The 14,174-nt window shown below is 50.0% G+C and overlaps 1 protein-coding gene across 7 annotated transcripts in view; it reads left to right on the top strand.

Moving 5' to 3' along the window:
* The window catches only part of mtfr1 (mitochondrial fission regulator 1), a 41,213-nt gene that overhangs the window by 23,421 nt on the left and 3,618 nt on the right, over window positions 1-14,174 (top strand). For all 7 annotated transcript variants that reach the window (XM_041190396.1, XM_041190401.1, XM_041190394.1 and 4 more), the window contains one exon: window positions 384-627. In XM_041190396.1, the coding sequence (XP_041046330.1) occupies window positions 384-627 (244 nt within the window). The remainder of the gene's footprint in view (window positions 1-383; window positions 628-14,174) is intronic.

Genomic DNA, 14,174 nt, shown 5'->3' with positions numbered 1-14,174 from the left:
CCCAGCTATCTTGCTGGATTTGAACCTTGGTCCAGTGCTGAAAAGGCAACCCATAGTGCCACCCAATCTCCAAACTAGCATTTTATGCATTGAATGCTCCTGCTTTCTTCTATCTCTCATTTTTCTTTTTGCCTCTCAGAGGAATTGAATTAATAGCTTTAAAATTATCTAGTTTGCAATAGACTTCAGAAGCCTTGCTCTTTCACAAGGTTACTGAATTTGTAAGTTTGTAATATGAATAATATTTGTTATACAACTATATGGTGAAAATGTATTTTGTAGCTATGATGGAGAATTTAACATGGTATAGTACCCAGTTCAAGGCATTTTTATGAATGAGTCACTATAACTTCTACAATTTAATTTTTTTCTTTTTTCCTCAGGTCCAGGGACATCTGGTGGTGTTCCTCCTCCTGCTCCTTCACTGCTGCCACCGCCACCACCTCCCCCACCTCTACCACCACCGCCTGCGGTCCAGCGAAGTGCGTCTGCAATTGATCTCATCAAAGAAAGAAGAGGAAAGAAAGCTGATAGTCAGATTACAGCTAGTCCTAAACACAAAACTATACCAAACATGTTAGATGTTCTAAAAGACATCAATAAGGTGAAACTACGATCTGTGAGGAAGTATGTATTTTTAAAATTCCTTTCCTTATACTTATGTAGTTTTGTTCCCAGTTCACTGAAGAGATTTTATTTTTACCACCGAGACTTTTTCAATTTTAGCAAGAGTGTATATATAAAGCCATACAAAACTTGTAACCATTGCCTATGTTATTTTTAGCTAGTCAAGTTTAAAGATTATTTCAGAATTATTGGAAATTATATAATCTATTTATGCAATAGGTGTTCAAAATACAAAGGCAAAATGCTGTAGATCCTGGAACTCTGAAATGAAAACAAAATGCTGGAAATACTTAGCTGGCAGGCAGCAGTTGAGCGTAACTTTTTCCAGTTGTGACAAAAGATAATCAACCTGAAATGCTAACTGTGTTTCTTCTGCCACATACGTAGCCAGACCTGCTGAGTATTTCCAGTGTTTTTTTAGTTTTTTATTTTGGGTATTTTAAATAAATGCTTTAAAATTTTAATTGGTTGGAGGGGAAGGTAGATTTGGCATAGCAAATAGAAAGAACCTCTTGTGTTTAAGGGTTTCATAGCTAGTGGTCAGGTAACAGCATGCTCTAAACATGGGGCAGAATTTTCCCGTTGGCGTGCAGGGGTGGGCCCCGCACGTCCGTGTGTAAAATGACGCACGGTGACGTCAGGCGAGTGTCCCGACCTCACCGCGCATCATTGTGTTATTTCGCTGGGCAGGCGCACGATGATATCCGACGCGTGCCAGCCATTAATTAATGGTCCACTTAAGGCCCTAGACTCACCACTCGACGCCGATTTTTTGGCGCCTGCTCAATCTTCGGGTCGGCGCAATGGGCAGGTGGGTAGAACACATTTGTATTAACCTCATCCACAGGTGGGATAAAAAGGCTCACTGGGGGCGCAAGTGTGCACAGTCAAGTATTTATTCTTGAAAGTTTTTGAAACTTGCCTTTGTGATCTGTGGTACTTAAAAACGCATACCAGCTGCTTTTTCTGGACTCTTAACCTTCAGGTCAGCACTCTGCAGTGAGTAATCTTTTCTGGGCTGCAGGTGTCCAGAAGCCTTCCCTTAGCCTGGGAATGGGAGCTGAACTGTCCACTGGAGGCAGCTCCTCTGAGGAGGAAGGGAGGGCTAGAAGGGGGAGGAGACCAGGAGTGCAGATTCTGCCTCCAGGGGAGCCACCTTTGGGAGGACAGGTGCAAGTAGTGCAGGGCCAAGAGGTAGTCCAAGGCAGAAGGGGTCGCAGAAGACTCCACTATCCTGCTGCCAGGTATACAAGTGGCGAAGCAGCTACCTCAATATGTCTGAGGTGCAGTGCCGAAGGAGGCTCCGCATCTCAAGGGAGACAGTGAACTATATCTGTCAGATGATTGGGCCTGAGATCTCCGCTAACTGCGTTTGTGAACATCCACTGCCAATGGCTCTGAAGGTCACAGCTGCCTCAACCTTTATGCCTCTGGCTCCTTCCAGGGCTTGGGGGTGATCTTCACGGTGCTTCCCAATCAGCTGTCCACATTTGTGTCAAGCAGGTCACAGACGTTCTGTTCAGACAGGCATTGACCTTCATCCACTACTGCTGCGACCAGGCAAGCCAGGCACAGCGAGCCAGAGGCTTCATGGCGATTGCTGCCTTCCCCCGCATCCAGGGTGCAATAGACTGCACACATGCGGCCATCAAGGCATACAAGTTTGCGCAAGGTACTCAGGCAGTTCCCATGACCCCTACATCCTCAGACACTCCCAGGTGAAGGGGCTCTTCAGTATTCCAGCCCGGCTTGATGGATGGCTTCTGGATGACAAGGCTATCCCCTCCGAAGGTGGCTCATGACGCCTCTCCGCCATCCAAGAACAGAAGCTGAGCATTGGTACAATGGGAGCCACGCCTCCAGAAGGGCTGTGAAGGAGAGAACCAATGCTCTTCTCAAGATGTGCTTCCAATGCCTGGACTGCTCAGGGGGCGAACTCCAGCATCCCCCAGATCATGTCTCGGTGATAGTGGTTGCATGCTGCACTCTCCACAATCTTGCGCTGGAAAGGGGGGACGCAGTGGACAATGAAGGCGTCGATGCAGTGGCTGCAGCTGCACATGATGAGTCCAGCAGTGAGTCCGAGGATGAGCACGCACAGGGAAATGCTGAGGGGGTAAACACTGACCCAGGCATACTCCAGGGAGGCAGGGACACCTGGGAGACTTTAATCCAACGGACTTTCAGCTAGCACACCACAAATGGACCACCAGGACAAGCCTGGGCTGTACGTTCAATACTTGACATTCAAATGCAAAACCTGCCAGGTTAGGAACAGTAACTAAGGACCTTGTTAATAAAGCTGAATGTCCAGCAAAGTACTCATTACAGTTTTGGAACCATACACATGCAGAAGAAAAGAGGCACCCTCAGCCATGGTGACATATCTGAATTTAATACGTCAAGCAAACCAACTTATTCCAAAAAAGAGACAATAGTGTTACAAATCAAAAAATCATAAGGACCTCATCTCAGGCCAACACAAAAGCACCAATGAAAAATCCGTGGTGTGCCTAAGGTGCCTTATGCTTTTGTTTCCAGGTGCTACATCTCAGTGCTGCCCCATTGCTCGGAGTGACACCTGAGACAGACTGCTGACTGCTGTCCTGTTGGCCTCTGACCTTGGCAGTCGTCCTCTGGCCCGTGGAGCCTGTGCTGGCCCTGCCTGGGAGGGAGCTTCCAGTTCCACAGCTGGCATTTCCCCAGTCGTTGCAGCCTCACCGGATGCTACGGTCATTGGCAGAGAGGCAGAGGAGCTGCCACCCTCATCCGGAGCGCCCTGAGAGGTGCCTGCAGAGATGCCAGGCAGCTGCTGTGCTGACGTGAGGTCGCTTCGGACCTCCGTGCTCACTGTGGATGGATGGGCACCGATCTGGGAAACTTGATGCCCAGACCATCTCCCACACTGACACTGACCAGCTGAGGTCAATGCCGATGTGAGGGCTTGGGTCTCCTGGAGTAGCCTCTCCACAAGAGTTGCCACTCTCTCCATGGAGGACGTGTGGTGCTCGGCCATGTGGCTCATTGCTTAGGCAATCGTCCGCGTAGACGACTCCACCACAGAGACCAAGCCAAGCATAGCCTCATGTATCTCCCCCAGATGTTCCCACACACCTGGCTGCATATCCTGCACTGCTGCATTGCTGACAACTCCAGAGGCACATCATCAGGCACCGATTGAGCATATGCCTGGTCCCCTGCAGCACTCCGACCCCTGTCGCCATGGGCACTCGGTCTCTGCCAGCTCCTCCAGTGACTATGATGTGCCCTCACCACGGTGCCCCAGGACACTAGCTGATGTTCAAATTCCCACCGAGGTGCTCGTATCTGCGCTGATGCCTGCCTCGCAGAAATGGTGTGATGCTGGTGAGACTTCAGGCCCCTCAAGTGTGAGAGGGGGCCTCTGCTGCTCCTCCGGGCCCTGCTCCGATGATGCCAAAAGGAAGAACATGGACAGTGGATCAGTTAACGTGGAGACAATGACAAAGTGCATCCCTGTACCCCCAGATCATTACGCGCTCATCCTTCCATAACCAATGGTCAAGCCATGTTGCAAAATTAAATTCAGCAGTGTTATGGCTGTTGGGAGAACAATGCTGACCTCACTGTTGGGCATAAATACCTGGCCGTGGCACCAGCCTCACCGACACTAGTGGATCTGGGCACATGGCGCCTACCCAGATCCAGGGCCTCTTGCTCGAACCGACTAAGAATGGTGTCCTGTGCCTGGCCGCCGCCAGTCTTTGCACGCTCTGCCGCGTTATGAGCATTCTTCTCCTGAAAATGAGACGCGAGCATTGATTAGTGCAAATTGCACATGGACTCTCTTTGCGCACAGCCCTCCCCAATCAGAGTGGGACATATCAGTGCTCCAGTGCCTCCTCAATCCCCTGCTGATGAACACTCAAAGATACTACGCCGGCTCCCCACCGCCCCCCTTGGACACGTGCTGCCTACATCACATTAGGCACCACATGGTATATCCTTCCATTGCAAGAAGGCACGTGGAGTGCCGAGTGCAGCAGATGGCTCGTTGCCATGCCACCTTGAAGCTTCCCTCCCAGCAGGTCATCACCCTGTCTAGGACATGCCCTGGAATTCAAACACAGCGCCTAGGTGCAGCTCCTCCAGGTTGCCCCAAAACCAGTCAAGTGGGACTCAGTGTAACACATGCTGCGGGGGCAATACACATCTCTTCTTCACCTTCTCAAGCCGACCTCAGCAAGGGCAGTATCTGCTGGCCCACCCAGCAAAGGACAAATGCCGGCAATGATCCAATGCAGTCACTACACTCTGACTTGGGGGGTTGGTGGGGGGGGTGCAGGAGCGGGGTAAGCCAACCTACTGGGTTAAATGACCAAAGCCAACATTGTACTCACCCTGCCAGAGTGCAACAAGTTGTTGAAGTGCTTGTGACACAGGATCCAGGTGCGCCACACCACGTCGCAGGAGCTTGCCACCTCCTCCCAGGCATGCTTTGTCATGGGGGGGGCCTTCCTCCTCCCATCCTGGGAATCAGCACCTCCCGTCATGCTGCCACCTGCTCGAGGCGGGCATCAAGGCAGACATCTGAAAAACAAGGGTCACACTGACCCCCTACCCTACCCTCTGGCCTGGCCTGTCCCGCTGCCCTACCCTCTGGCCTGGCCTGTCCCGCTGCCCTACCCTCTGGCCTGGCCTGCTCTGCTGCCCTACCCTCTGGCCTGGCCTGCTCTGCTGCCCTACCCTCTGGCCTGGCCTGCTCTGCTGCCCTACCCTCTGGCCTGGCCTGCTCTGCTGCCCTACCCTCTGGCCTGGCCTGCTCTGCTGCCCTACCCTCTGGCCTGGCCTGCTCTGCTGCCCTACCCTCTGGCCTGGCCTGCTCTGCTGCCCTACCCTCTGGCCTGGCCTGCTCTGCTGCCCTACCCTCTGGCCTGGCCTGCTCTGCTGCCCTACCCTCTGGCCTGGCCTGCTCTGCTGCCCTACCCTCTGGCCTGGCCTGCTCTGCTGCCCTACCCTCTGGCCTGGCCTGCTCTGCTGCCCTACCCTCTGGCCTGGCCTGCTCTGCTGCCCTACCCTCTGGCCTGGCCTGCTCTGCTGCCCTACCCTCTGGCCTGGCCTGCTCTGCTGCCCTACCCTCTGGCCTGGCCTGCTCTGCTGCCCTACCCTCTGGCCTGGCCTGCTCTGCTGCCCTACCCTCTGGCCTGGCCTGCTCTGCTGCCCTACCCTCTGGCCTGGCCTGCTCTGCTGCCCTACCCTCTGGCCTGGCCTGCTCTGCTGCCCTACCCTCTGGCCTGGCCTGCTCTGCTGCCCTACCCTCTGGCCTGGCCTGCTCTGCTGCCCTACCCTCTGGCCTGGCCTGCTCTGCTGCCCTACCCTCTGGCCTGGCCTGCTCTGCTGCCCTACCCTCTGGCCTGGCCTGCTCTGCTGCCCTACCCTCTGGCCTGGCCTGCTCTGCTGCCCTACCCTCTGGCCTGGCCTGCTCTGCTGCCCTACCCTCTGGCCTGGCCTGCTCTGCTGCCCTACCCTCTGGCCTGGCCTGCTCTGCTGCCCTACCCTCTGGCCTGGCCTGCTCTGCTGCCCTACCCTCTGGCCTGGCCTGCTCTGCTGCCCTACCCTCTGGCCTGGCCTGCTCTGCTGCCCTACCCTCTGGCCTGGCCTGCTCTGCTGCCCTACCCTCTGGCCTGGCCTGCTCTGCTGCCCTACCCTCTGGCCTGGCCTGCTCTGCTGCCCTACCCTCTGGCCTGGCCTGCTCTGCTGCCCTACCCTCTGGCCTGGCCTGCTCTGCTGCCCTACCCTCTGGCCTGGCCTGCTCTGCTGCCCTACCCTCTGGCCTGGCCTGCTCTGCTGCCCTACCCTCTGGCCTGGCCTGCTCTGCTGCCCTACCCTCTGGCCTGGCCTGCTCTGCTGCCCTACCCTCTGGCCTGGCCTGCTCTGCTGCCCTACCCTCTGGCCTGGCCTGCTCTGCTGCCCTACCCTCTGGCCTGGCCTGCTCTGCTGCCCTACCCTCTGGCCTGGCCTGCTCTGCTGCCCTACCCTCTGGCCTGGCCTGCTCTGCTGCCCTACCCTCTGGCCTGGCCTGCTCTGCTGCCCTACCCTCTGGCCTGGCCTGCTCTGCTGCCCTACCCTCTGGCCTGGCCTGCTCTGCTGCCCTACCCTCTGGCCTGGCCTGCTCTGCTGCCCTACCCTCTGGCCTGGCCTGCTCTGCTGCCCTACCCTCTGGCCTGGCCTGCTCTGCTGCCCTACCCTCTGGCCTGGCCTGCTCTGCTGCCCTACCCTCTGGCCTGGCCTGCTCTGCTGCCCTACCCTCTGGCCTGGCCTGCTCTGCTGCCCTACCCTGCGGCCTGGCCTGCTCTGCTGCCCTACCCTGCGGCCTGGCCTGCTCTGCTGCCCTAGCCTGCGGCCTGGCCTGCTCTGCTGCCCTACCCTCTGGCCTGGCCTGCTCTGCTGCCCTACCCTCTGGCCTGGCCTGCTCTGCTGCCCTACCCTCTGGCCTGGCCTGCTCTGCTGCCCTACCCTCTGGCCTGGCCTGCTCTGCTGCCCGACCCTGCAGCCTGGCCTGCTCTGCTGCCCGACCCTGCAGCCTGGCCTGCTCTGCTGCCCTACCCTGCAGCCTGGCCTGCTCTGCTGCCCTACCCTGCAGCCTGGCCTGCTCTGCTGCCCTACCCTGCAGCCTGGCCTGCTCTGCTGCCCTACCCTGCAGCCTGGCCTGCTCTGCTGCCCTACCCTGCAGCCTGGCCTGCTCTGCTGCCCTACCCTGCAGCCTGGCCTGCTCTGCTGCCCTACCCTGCAGCCTGGCCTGCTCTGCTGCCCTACCCTGCAGCCTGGCCTGCTCTGCTGCCCTACCCTGCAGCCTGGCCTGCTCTGCTGCCCTACCCTGCAGCCTGGCCTGCTCTGCTGCCCTACCCTGCAGCCTGGCCTGCTCTGCTGCCCTACCCTGCAGCCTGGCCTGCTCTGCTGCCCTACCCTGCAGCCTGGCCTGCTCTGCTGCCCTACCCTGCAGCCTGGCCTGCTCTGCTGCCCTACCCTGCAGCCTGGCCTGCTCTGCTGCCCTACCCTGCAGCCTGGCCTGCTCTGCTGCCCTACCCTGCAGCCTGGCCTGCTCTGCTGCCCTACCCTGCAGCCTGGCCTGCTCTGCTGCCCTACCCTGCAGCCTGGCCTCGTCACCAGAAGCCCTCTGGTGAGCTCTTCCACTTGCCACTGTGAGCAGCCTTGCAAAGGCTGCCAGCGCTTCATTTAAACAGGCCGCCGGGTTACCATTGGACCCAGCGGTCAATGCACTCCCGCCGCCTGCCCACTTCTGCTATCCTCGGGAGTCACGCATTACGTTGGGCGGGCCTTAATTGGCCCGGCAACGTAAAGTGGCGGCGCGGACCCGATCACGGGTGACTATCGGGTCCGAGCTCGCCCGCTTCTGCTCTGCTCCCCCGCCAACCAGAAAATTCAGCCCATGGTGCTTGTAAGCAAATAAACAACAGTATAAGGGGAATGGCAGAAAGCAAAATGGGGGGAAAACAAGGAAAGATGATTAAAGATTTTAAGAAAACTAAAACAGAAAAATAAATGGAAGGAGAAAACCCTTTCTTATTGAGGCACAAAAATAAGATGGGGAAGAGGAAAAACATTTTAAAATAATGTTGTTGGGAATGCAGCAGTTGTTTAATAACCAACTACTATTTTAGCTCCTATGACCATCAAGTTCGTGTCTAAGTAATAAAATTAGCATATCTCATGTTTAACTTTGTATCTGCTTCTAAAATCTCCAGTCCGGTATTTGAATAAAGTTAAAAGCAGCATTTTAATTTTTATAAAAACAAAAAATAAAAACAAAAAAACTGCGGATGCTGGAAATCCAAAACAAAAACAGAATTACCTGGAAAAACTCAGCAGGTCTGGCAGCATCGAAGTTCTGTCGAAGGGTCATGAGGACTCGAAACGTCAACTCTTTTCTTCTCCGCCGATGCTGCCAGACCTGCTGAGTTTTTCCAGGTAATTCTGTTTTTATTTTAATTTTTATGTCTAAACAAATATATGCTTGGGGAATAACAAAAAAAAGATAAAAGCCCAAAAAGGGTTCAAGGTGACTAAGAAAAGAACCGGAAAGAAATAAAGATGCGATGAGAGAAGGAGCAATTAGCAAGAGTAAGATTGCCAAAGAATTGGAGTCAGGAATGATTGTGAATCTACAAGCACTTAAAAGTTGAGTTAGATATTTTGATAACTATGGAGAGATATGATATAGTAACAATATCAAGCAAATGACTTTGTGTTGGACACATATATATGAAAAATATATTCCATTAAAAGGAAAGAACAAACTCAATACTAATGGGACTACATGGATGAATCTTGGTCACCTTCGCTCCAAAGGAAGAACATGTTCTTTATCTGAGGTGTTTGGTAGGGTTCTGGTGGATCCATCGGTGAATTCCCTTGCCGATCTGCATCCAGAAAGTCCTGCTGCAAATAGGATAAGATGCCGAAATAGTTGAGTTTTGATAGAGTTGCTGCCTTGAGATTTCTTCTCCTTGCATTTTCTCTCTGATATGTGCTTGCTTTTGAAGTGGCCCCACCATTTATTTGTTTGTGCCAGCTGCAGCGATCCTGGTGAGCTTCTCCCAGGACTTGAAGATCAATGTGAAAATTCCCAAGTGAAACCTTCAGAGCGTTCTTGTAGTGCTTTCTTTGATCTCTATCACTGGCAAAAGCTTCGCCATTATCCTTCTGAATCGCTTAGTGCAACGTCTCGACCAGAATCTGTTGAATTTCAGAAGAGGTTGAAGGATCACTAATGTAGTGTTTGCAGTTAGCTCCAGGAGAAATACCAAGAACAGAACATGGACCTCTACATCACGTTTGTTGACCTGACTAAGGCCTTTGACAATCAGCTGTGAGGGTTTTTGGAAAGTAATGGATAAATTTGGCTGCCCTGGGAAATTCATCATCATAGTTCTACAGTTCCATGACTGTATGCTTACGCATGCCCTGGATGATAAGTTTCTGACCATTCCCAGTCATTAATAGAGTTAAAACAGGGCTGCATGCGAGCGCCAACCATCTTAAGCATATTTTTCTCCGCCATGCTCTCCATCTTCCGTGATGGTGCTCCTGGAATAGAAATCAGGAAGCTGCTCAATCTGAGATGATACCGGGCAAAGACCAAGGGCATACATGGATGAATAAAGACATAAGGGAACAGTTCAGTGTGAAGAAAACCAAGCAGTGGAAGCTGGGTCATTGAATATTTTCAAGGAAGAGTTGGATAGATTTTTGATAGATGAGGGAGTCCAGGGTTATGGGGGGCAGACAGGAAAATGGAGCTGAGACCACAACCAGTTCAGTCATAACCTAATTGTATGGCTGAGCAGGCTTGAATGGCCGAATGGTCTTCTCCTGCTCCTAAGATCTATGTTCTTAGGAATACATTAAGAAAGTAGACTGTTAAGGAGTGCATGTTGAGAGAATGCAAGGGGATTAGGAGAGAAGTAAAAAAAAAAGTAGGAAGGCAAAGTGGAACTATGAACTAAATTGTCAAGGAACATGAAACAAAATAGTAAAATATTTTTAATAGAACATCAGTCTTTAAGAAAAAGGATTTGTTGGGAATAGGACCATTAAGGGATCTTGTGGAAGCCCTGACACAATGACTGTGGGAATTGCCCAAGCAGTTTGCACTTCCGATGGGCAATTCCCCTGCTCTCCAGGTTCCTCTGTAAAAGTTAGATTCGGAGAATTTGGACAGTTCTGACTGAAAAGTTATTCAGGAAATTTTGACAGAAAATTCTTAGTCTAACTCCTGTGTAACTATAGAACTGATGTATCTGACCCAACTACCCTGACCCAGCTACCACCCTACCCGCTTACCCATTCACTAACACACTTAGAAGCTTGACCTTTAAACATTTGCCAGAATATGGCAGCTGGTGCCGTAAAAAGAGGTGGTGGCTTCTGTGCAGATTCTCCACTGCTCTGTACAAGGATTCCTGTGTTGAGGGAGTTTTGTTGGATTCTTCATCGGAAGTTGGAGCCTTTTCAACCTAAGTGGTTAAGTGGCCACTTTTCTGTCTAATCAGTGTCAGGCTCTGGTTCTGACCCTGAACAGAAGTTTTGGGCCATAATTTCGCTTGGTTATTTACCAGGGAGATGGAACAGAGGAGGACATGACATTGAATTATGAGATAAGTACATTTAAAATAAAAAGTGGTGGGGGGGAATGTATCAAATAAACTAAAACTCAAAAAAGGTTAAAGTCCCTGGCCCAAAATGGATTGCATCCACATATTTTAAAAGAATCTAAGGAAGAGATAGTAGGGGCATTATTACTATTTATTAATTCGTTTAAAAAAAGGTGCAGTGCCGGAGGACTGACGGATAGCTAATGTATTTCGGGAGACCAGTCAGCTTACGATTGGTGGTCGGAAAAATAACAGACCCTTACTAAAGGAGAGAATAGAAGAGTATATAGAAATTAAAAATATAGTAATGAATAATGGATTTCAAAAGAAAATATTGCTTGATCAACCTTATTGAATTTTTTGAGATAACCGAGTAAACAGTGATAATGCAATTTATCTGAATTTTCTAAAGGCCTTCTGTAAGTTGCCTCATTACAGATTAATGAATAAGGTCAGAGAATGAGGAGTTTACAAGGATGATACCAGAAATGTGTGGGTATACATATCCGGATGGGATTGACAGACTGGGTCACTTCCCTCTTGATAAAAGAAGCCAAGAGGTGACCTAATAAAGGTCTTTAAAATTATGAAAGGTTTTGATAGGATATAGGAGGATTGTTTTCTCTTGTGGGGAAAAACCTAACTAGAGGCCATCAATATAAGATAGTCACCAAGAAATTCAGAAGAAACTTCTTTCTTGCCACTCTTTGAGTAATATGGAACTTGCTACCAAAGGAAGTGGTTGAAACGAACAGCATAGGTGCATTTAATTAATGGAAACTAGACAAGCATGAGGGAGAAGGGAATATATGGTTTCTATTGTGAATTTGGATGAGAAAAGATGGGAGGAGGCTCATGTGGAGCATAAAAACCTTGGCACGGATTTGTCGGGCTGAATGGCCTGTTTGTGCTGTACCACAGCAACTGAATGCAAGGGTGTATTAAGGAATTGTGCAAACATTGTGCAAATTAGGAGCAGGAATAGGCCACTCGGCTCCTCCTAACCTGCTCCACCGTTCAACAAGATCATGGCTAATCCGATCATAACTTCCCCCCCACCCCCGCCCCGGTAACCCTTCACCCCCTTAATTATCAAAAATCTATCTACCTCTGCCTTAAAATTATTCAAAGACTCTCTTCCTCAAAAGGCTGTGGAAGCAGAGTTCCAAAGCCTCATGATCCTCAGAGAAAAAAAATTCTCCTCCTCCTGTGTTAAATGAGCAACCCCTTATTTTTAAACAATGACCCTTAGCTCTAGATTCTTCTGCAAGAGGAAACACCCTCTCCACATCCACCTGTCAAGAACCCTCACGATCTTAAAGGTTTGGATCAATTTGCCTCTTACTCTTCTGAACTCAAGTGGACAAGCCTAGCCTGTCCAACCTTTCCTTGTAAGACAACCCACCCATTCCTGGTATTAGTCCAGTAAACATTCTCTGAACTGCTTCTAACACATTTACATCCATCCTTAAATCGGGAGACCAATAGTGTACATAGTACTGCAGATGTGGTCTCATCAATGCCCTGTACAACAGCATAACCTCCCTATTTTTGTATTCAATTCCCCTTGCAATAAATGATAACACTCTGTTAGCTTTCCTAATTACTTGCTGTACTGCATACTAACCTTTTGTGATTTATGCACTAGGACAGAGATCCCGCAATCTCTCTCAATTTAGATAATATGCTTTGTTATTCTTCCTGCCAAAAAGGGCAATTTCATATTTGCCCACATTATACTCCATTTGCCGGATCTTTACCCACTCACTTAACCAATCTATGTCCCTTTGTAGTCTCCTTACGTCCTCTTCACAATTTTCTTTCCTACCTATCTTTGTGTCATCAGCAAATTTAGCAAACCATTCCTTCGGTCCCTTCAAGTCATTTATATAAATGGTAAAAAGTTGAAGCCCCAGCACTGATTCTTGTAGCACACCACTTGTTACATTCTGTCAACCAGAAAAATTATGCATGCTCTGTTTCATGTTAGCTAGCCAAGCTTCAATCTATGCCAATATGTTACCCCCACACCATGAGCTTTTATTTTCCACAATAACCTTTGATGTGGCACTTTATTAAATGCCTTCTGGAATCTAAGTACAGTACATCCGCCGGTTCTTCTTTATCCACAGCACATGTGACTACTTCAGAGAGCTGCAATAAATTGGTTAAATATGATTTCCCTTTCACAAAGCCATGTTGACTCTACCTGATTGCCTTTAATTTTTCTAAGTGCCCTGCCACAACATCTTTAATAATGGCTTCTAACATTTTCCCTGTGACAGATGTTAAGCTAACTGGCCTGTAGTTTCCTACTTTCTGTCTCCCTCCCTTTTTGAATAAAGGAGTTACATTTACCATTTTCCAATCAAATGTAATCTTCCCTGAACCTAGGGAATTTTGGGACCAACGCATCCACTTCTTTTAAAAACCCTAAGATGAAGCCCATCAGAATCTGGGGATTCGTCAGTCCACAGCCCCAACAATTTCCACTTCACTGGTGATATTAATTTTCCTGAGTTCCTACAAACCAGTGCAAAATACCTTTTTAGTTAATTTGCTATCTCCTTATTTTCCATTATTAAAATACCAGACTTTCTATAGGATCAACGTTAATTTTTAAATTCATTCAGAGAATGTGGACTTCACTAGTTGGGCCAGCATATGTTGCTCATCTCTAGGTCCCCCATGAGAAGGTGCTGGTGAGCTGCCTTCTTGAACCGCTGCAGTCCATGTGGTGTAGGTAACCCACAGTGCTCTTAGGAAGGGAGTTCCAGGATTTTGACCCAGCGACAGTGAAGGAATGATGATGCATTTCCAAGTCAGGATGTTGAGTAATTTGGAGAGAAACTTGCAGGTGTTTCCCGAAAGGCAGTCGACGGCGCGTTTCCTTCCCGAAAGGCAGTCGACGGCGCGTTTCCTTCCCGAAAGGCAGTCGACGGCACGTTTCCTTCCCGAAAGGCAGTCGACGGCGCGTTTCCTTCCCGAAAGGCAGTCGACGGCACGTTTCCTTCCCGAAAGGCAGTCGACGGCGCGTTTCCTTCCCGAAAGGCAGTCGACGGCGCGTTTCCTTCCCGAAAGGCAGTCGACGGCGCGTTTCCTTCCCGAAAGGCAATAGTGAACCAGCTGGGTTTTTACAATAATTGATAATGGTTTCATTAGAATGAAAAATTTATTACTGGATTACTAGTCCTGTGACAATACTACTATGCCATCACCTCCCCTTCACTTTATTAACTATTCTTATTTAAATATCTGTAGAAACTTTTACAATCAGCCTTTGTTTTTCTAGCTAGCTTTTTTTTTAATGGATTCTGCCTTGAGGCATAGGAAAGTAAATAGTGTAAATCTTGATGTGCACGGTAGGCCATCAAAGAGTAGAGATGAGAAGGA

This window comes from Carcharodon carcharias, chromosome 6 (genome assembly GCF_017639515.1).
Source record: "Carcharodon carcharias isolate sCarCar2 chromosome 6, sCarCar2.pri, whole genome shotgun sequence".
Lineage (NCBI taxonomy): Eukaryota > Metazoa > Chordata > Chondrichthyes > Lamniformes > Lamnidae > Carcharodon > Carcharodon carcharias.
The sequence above is the reverse complement of the archived record's forward strand: the minus strand, read 5'-3'. Positions and strand labels throughout refer to the sequence as shown.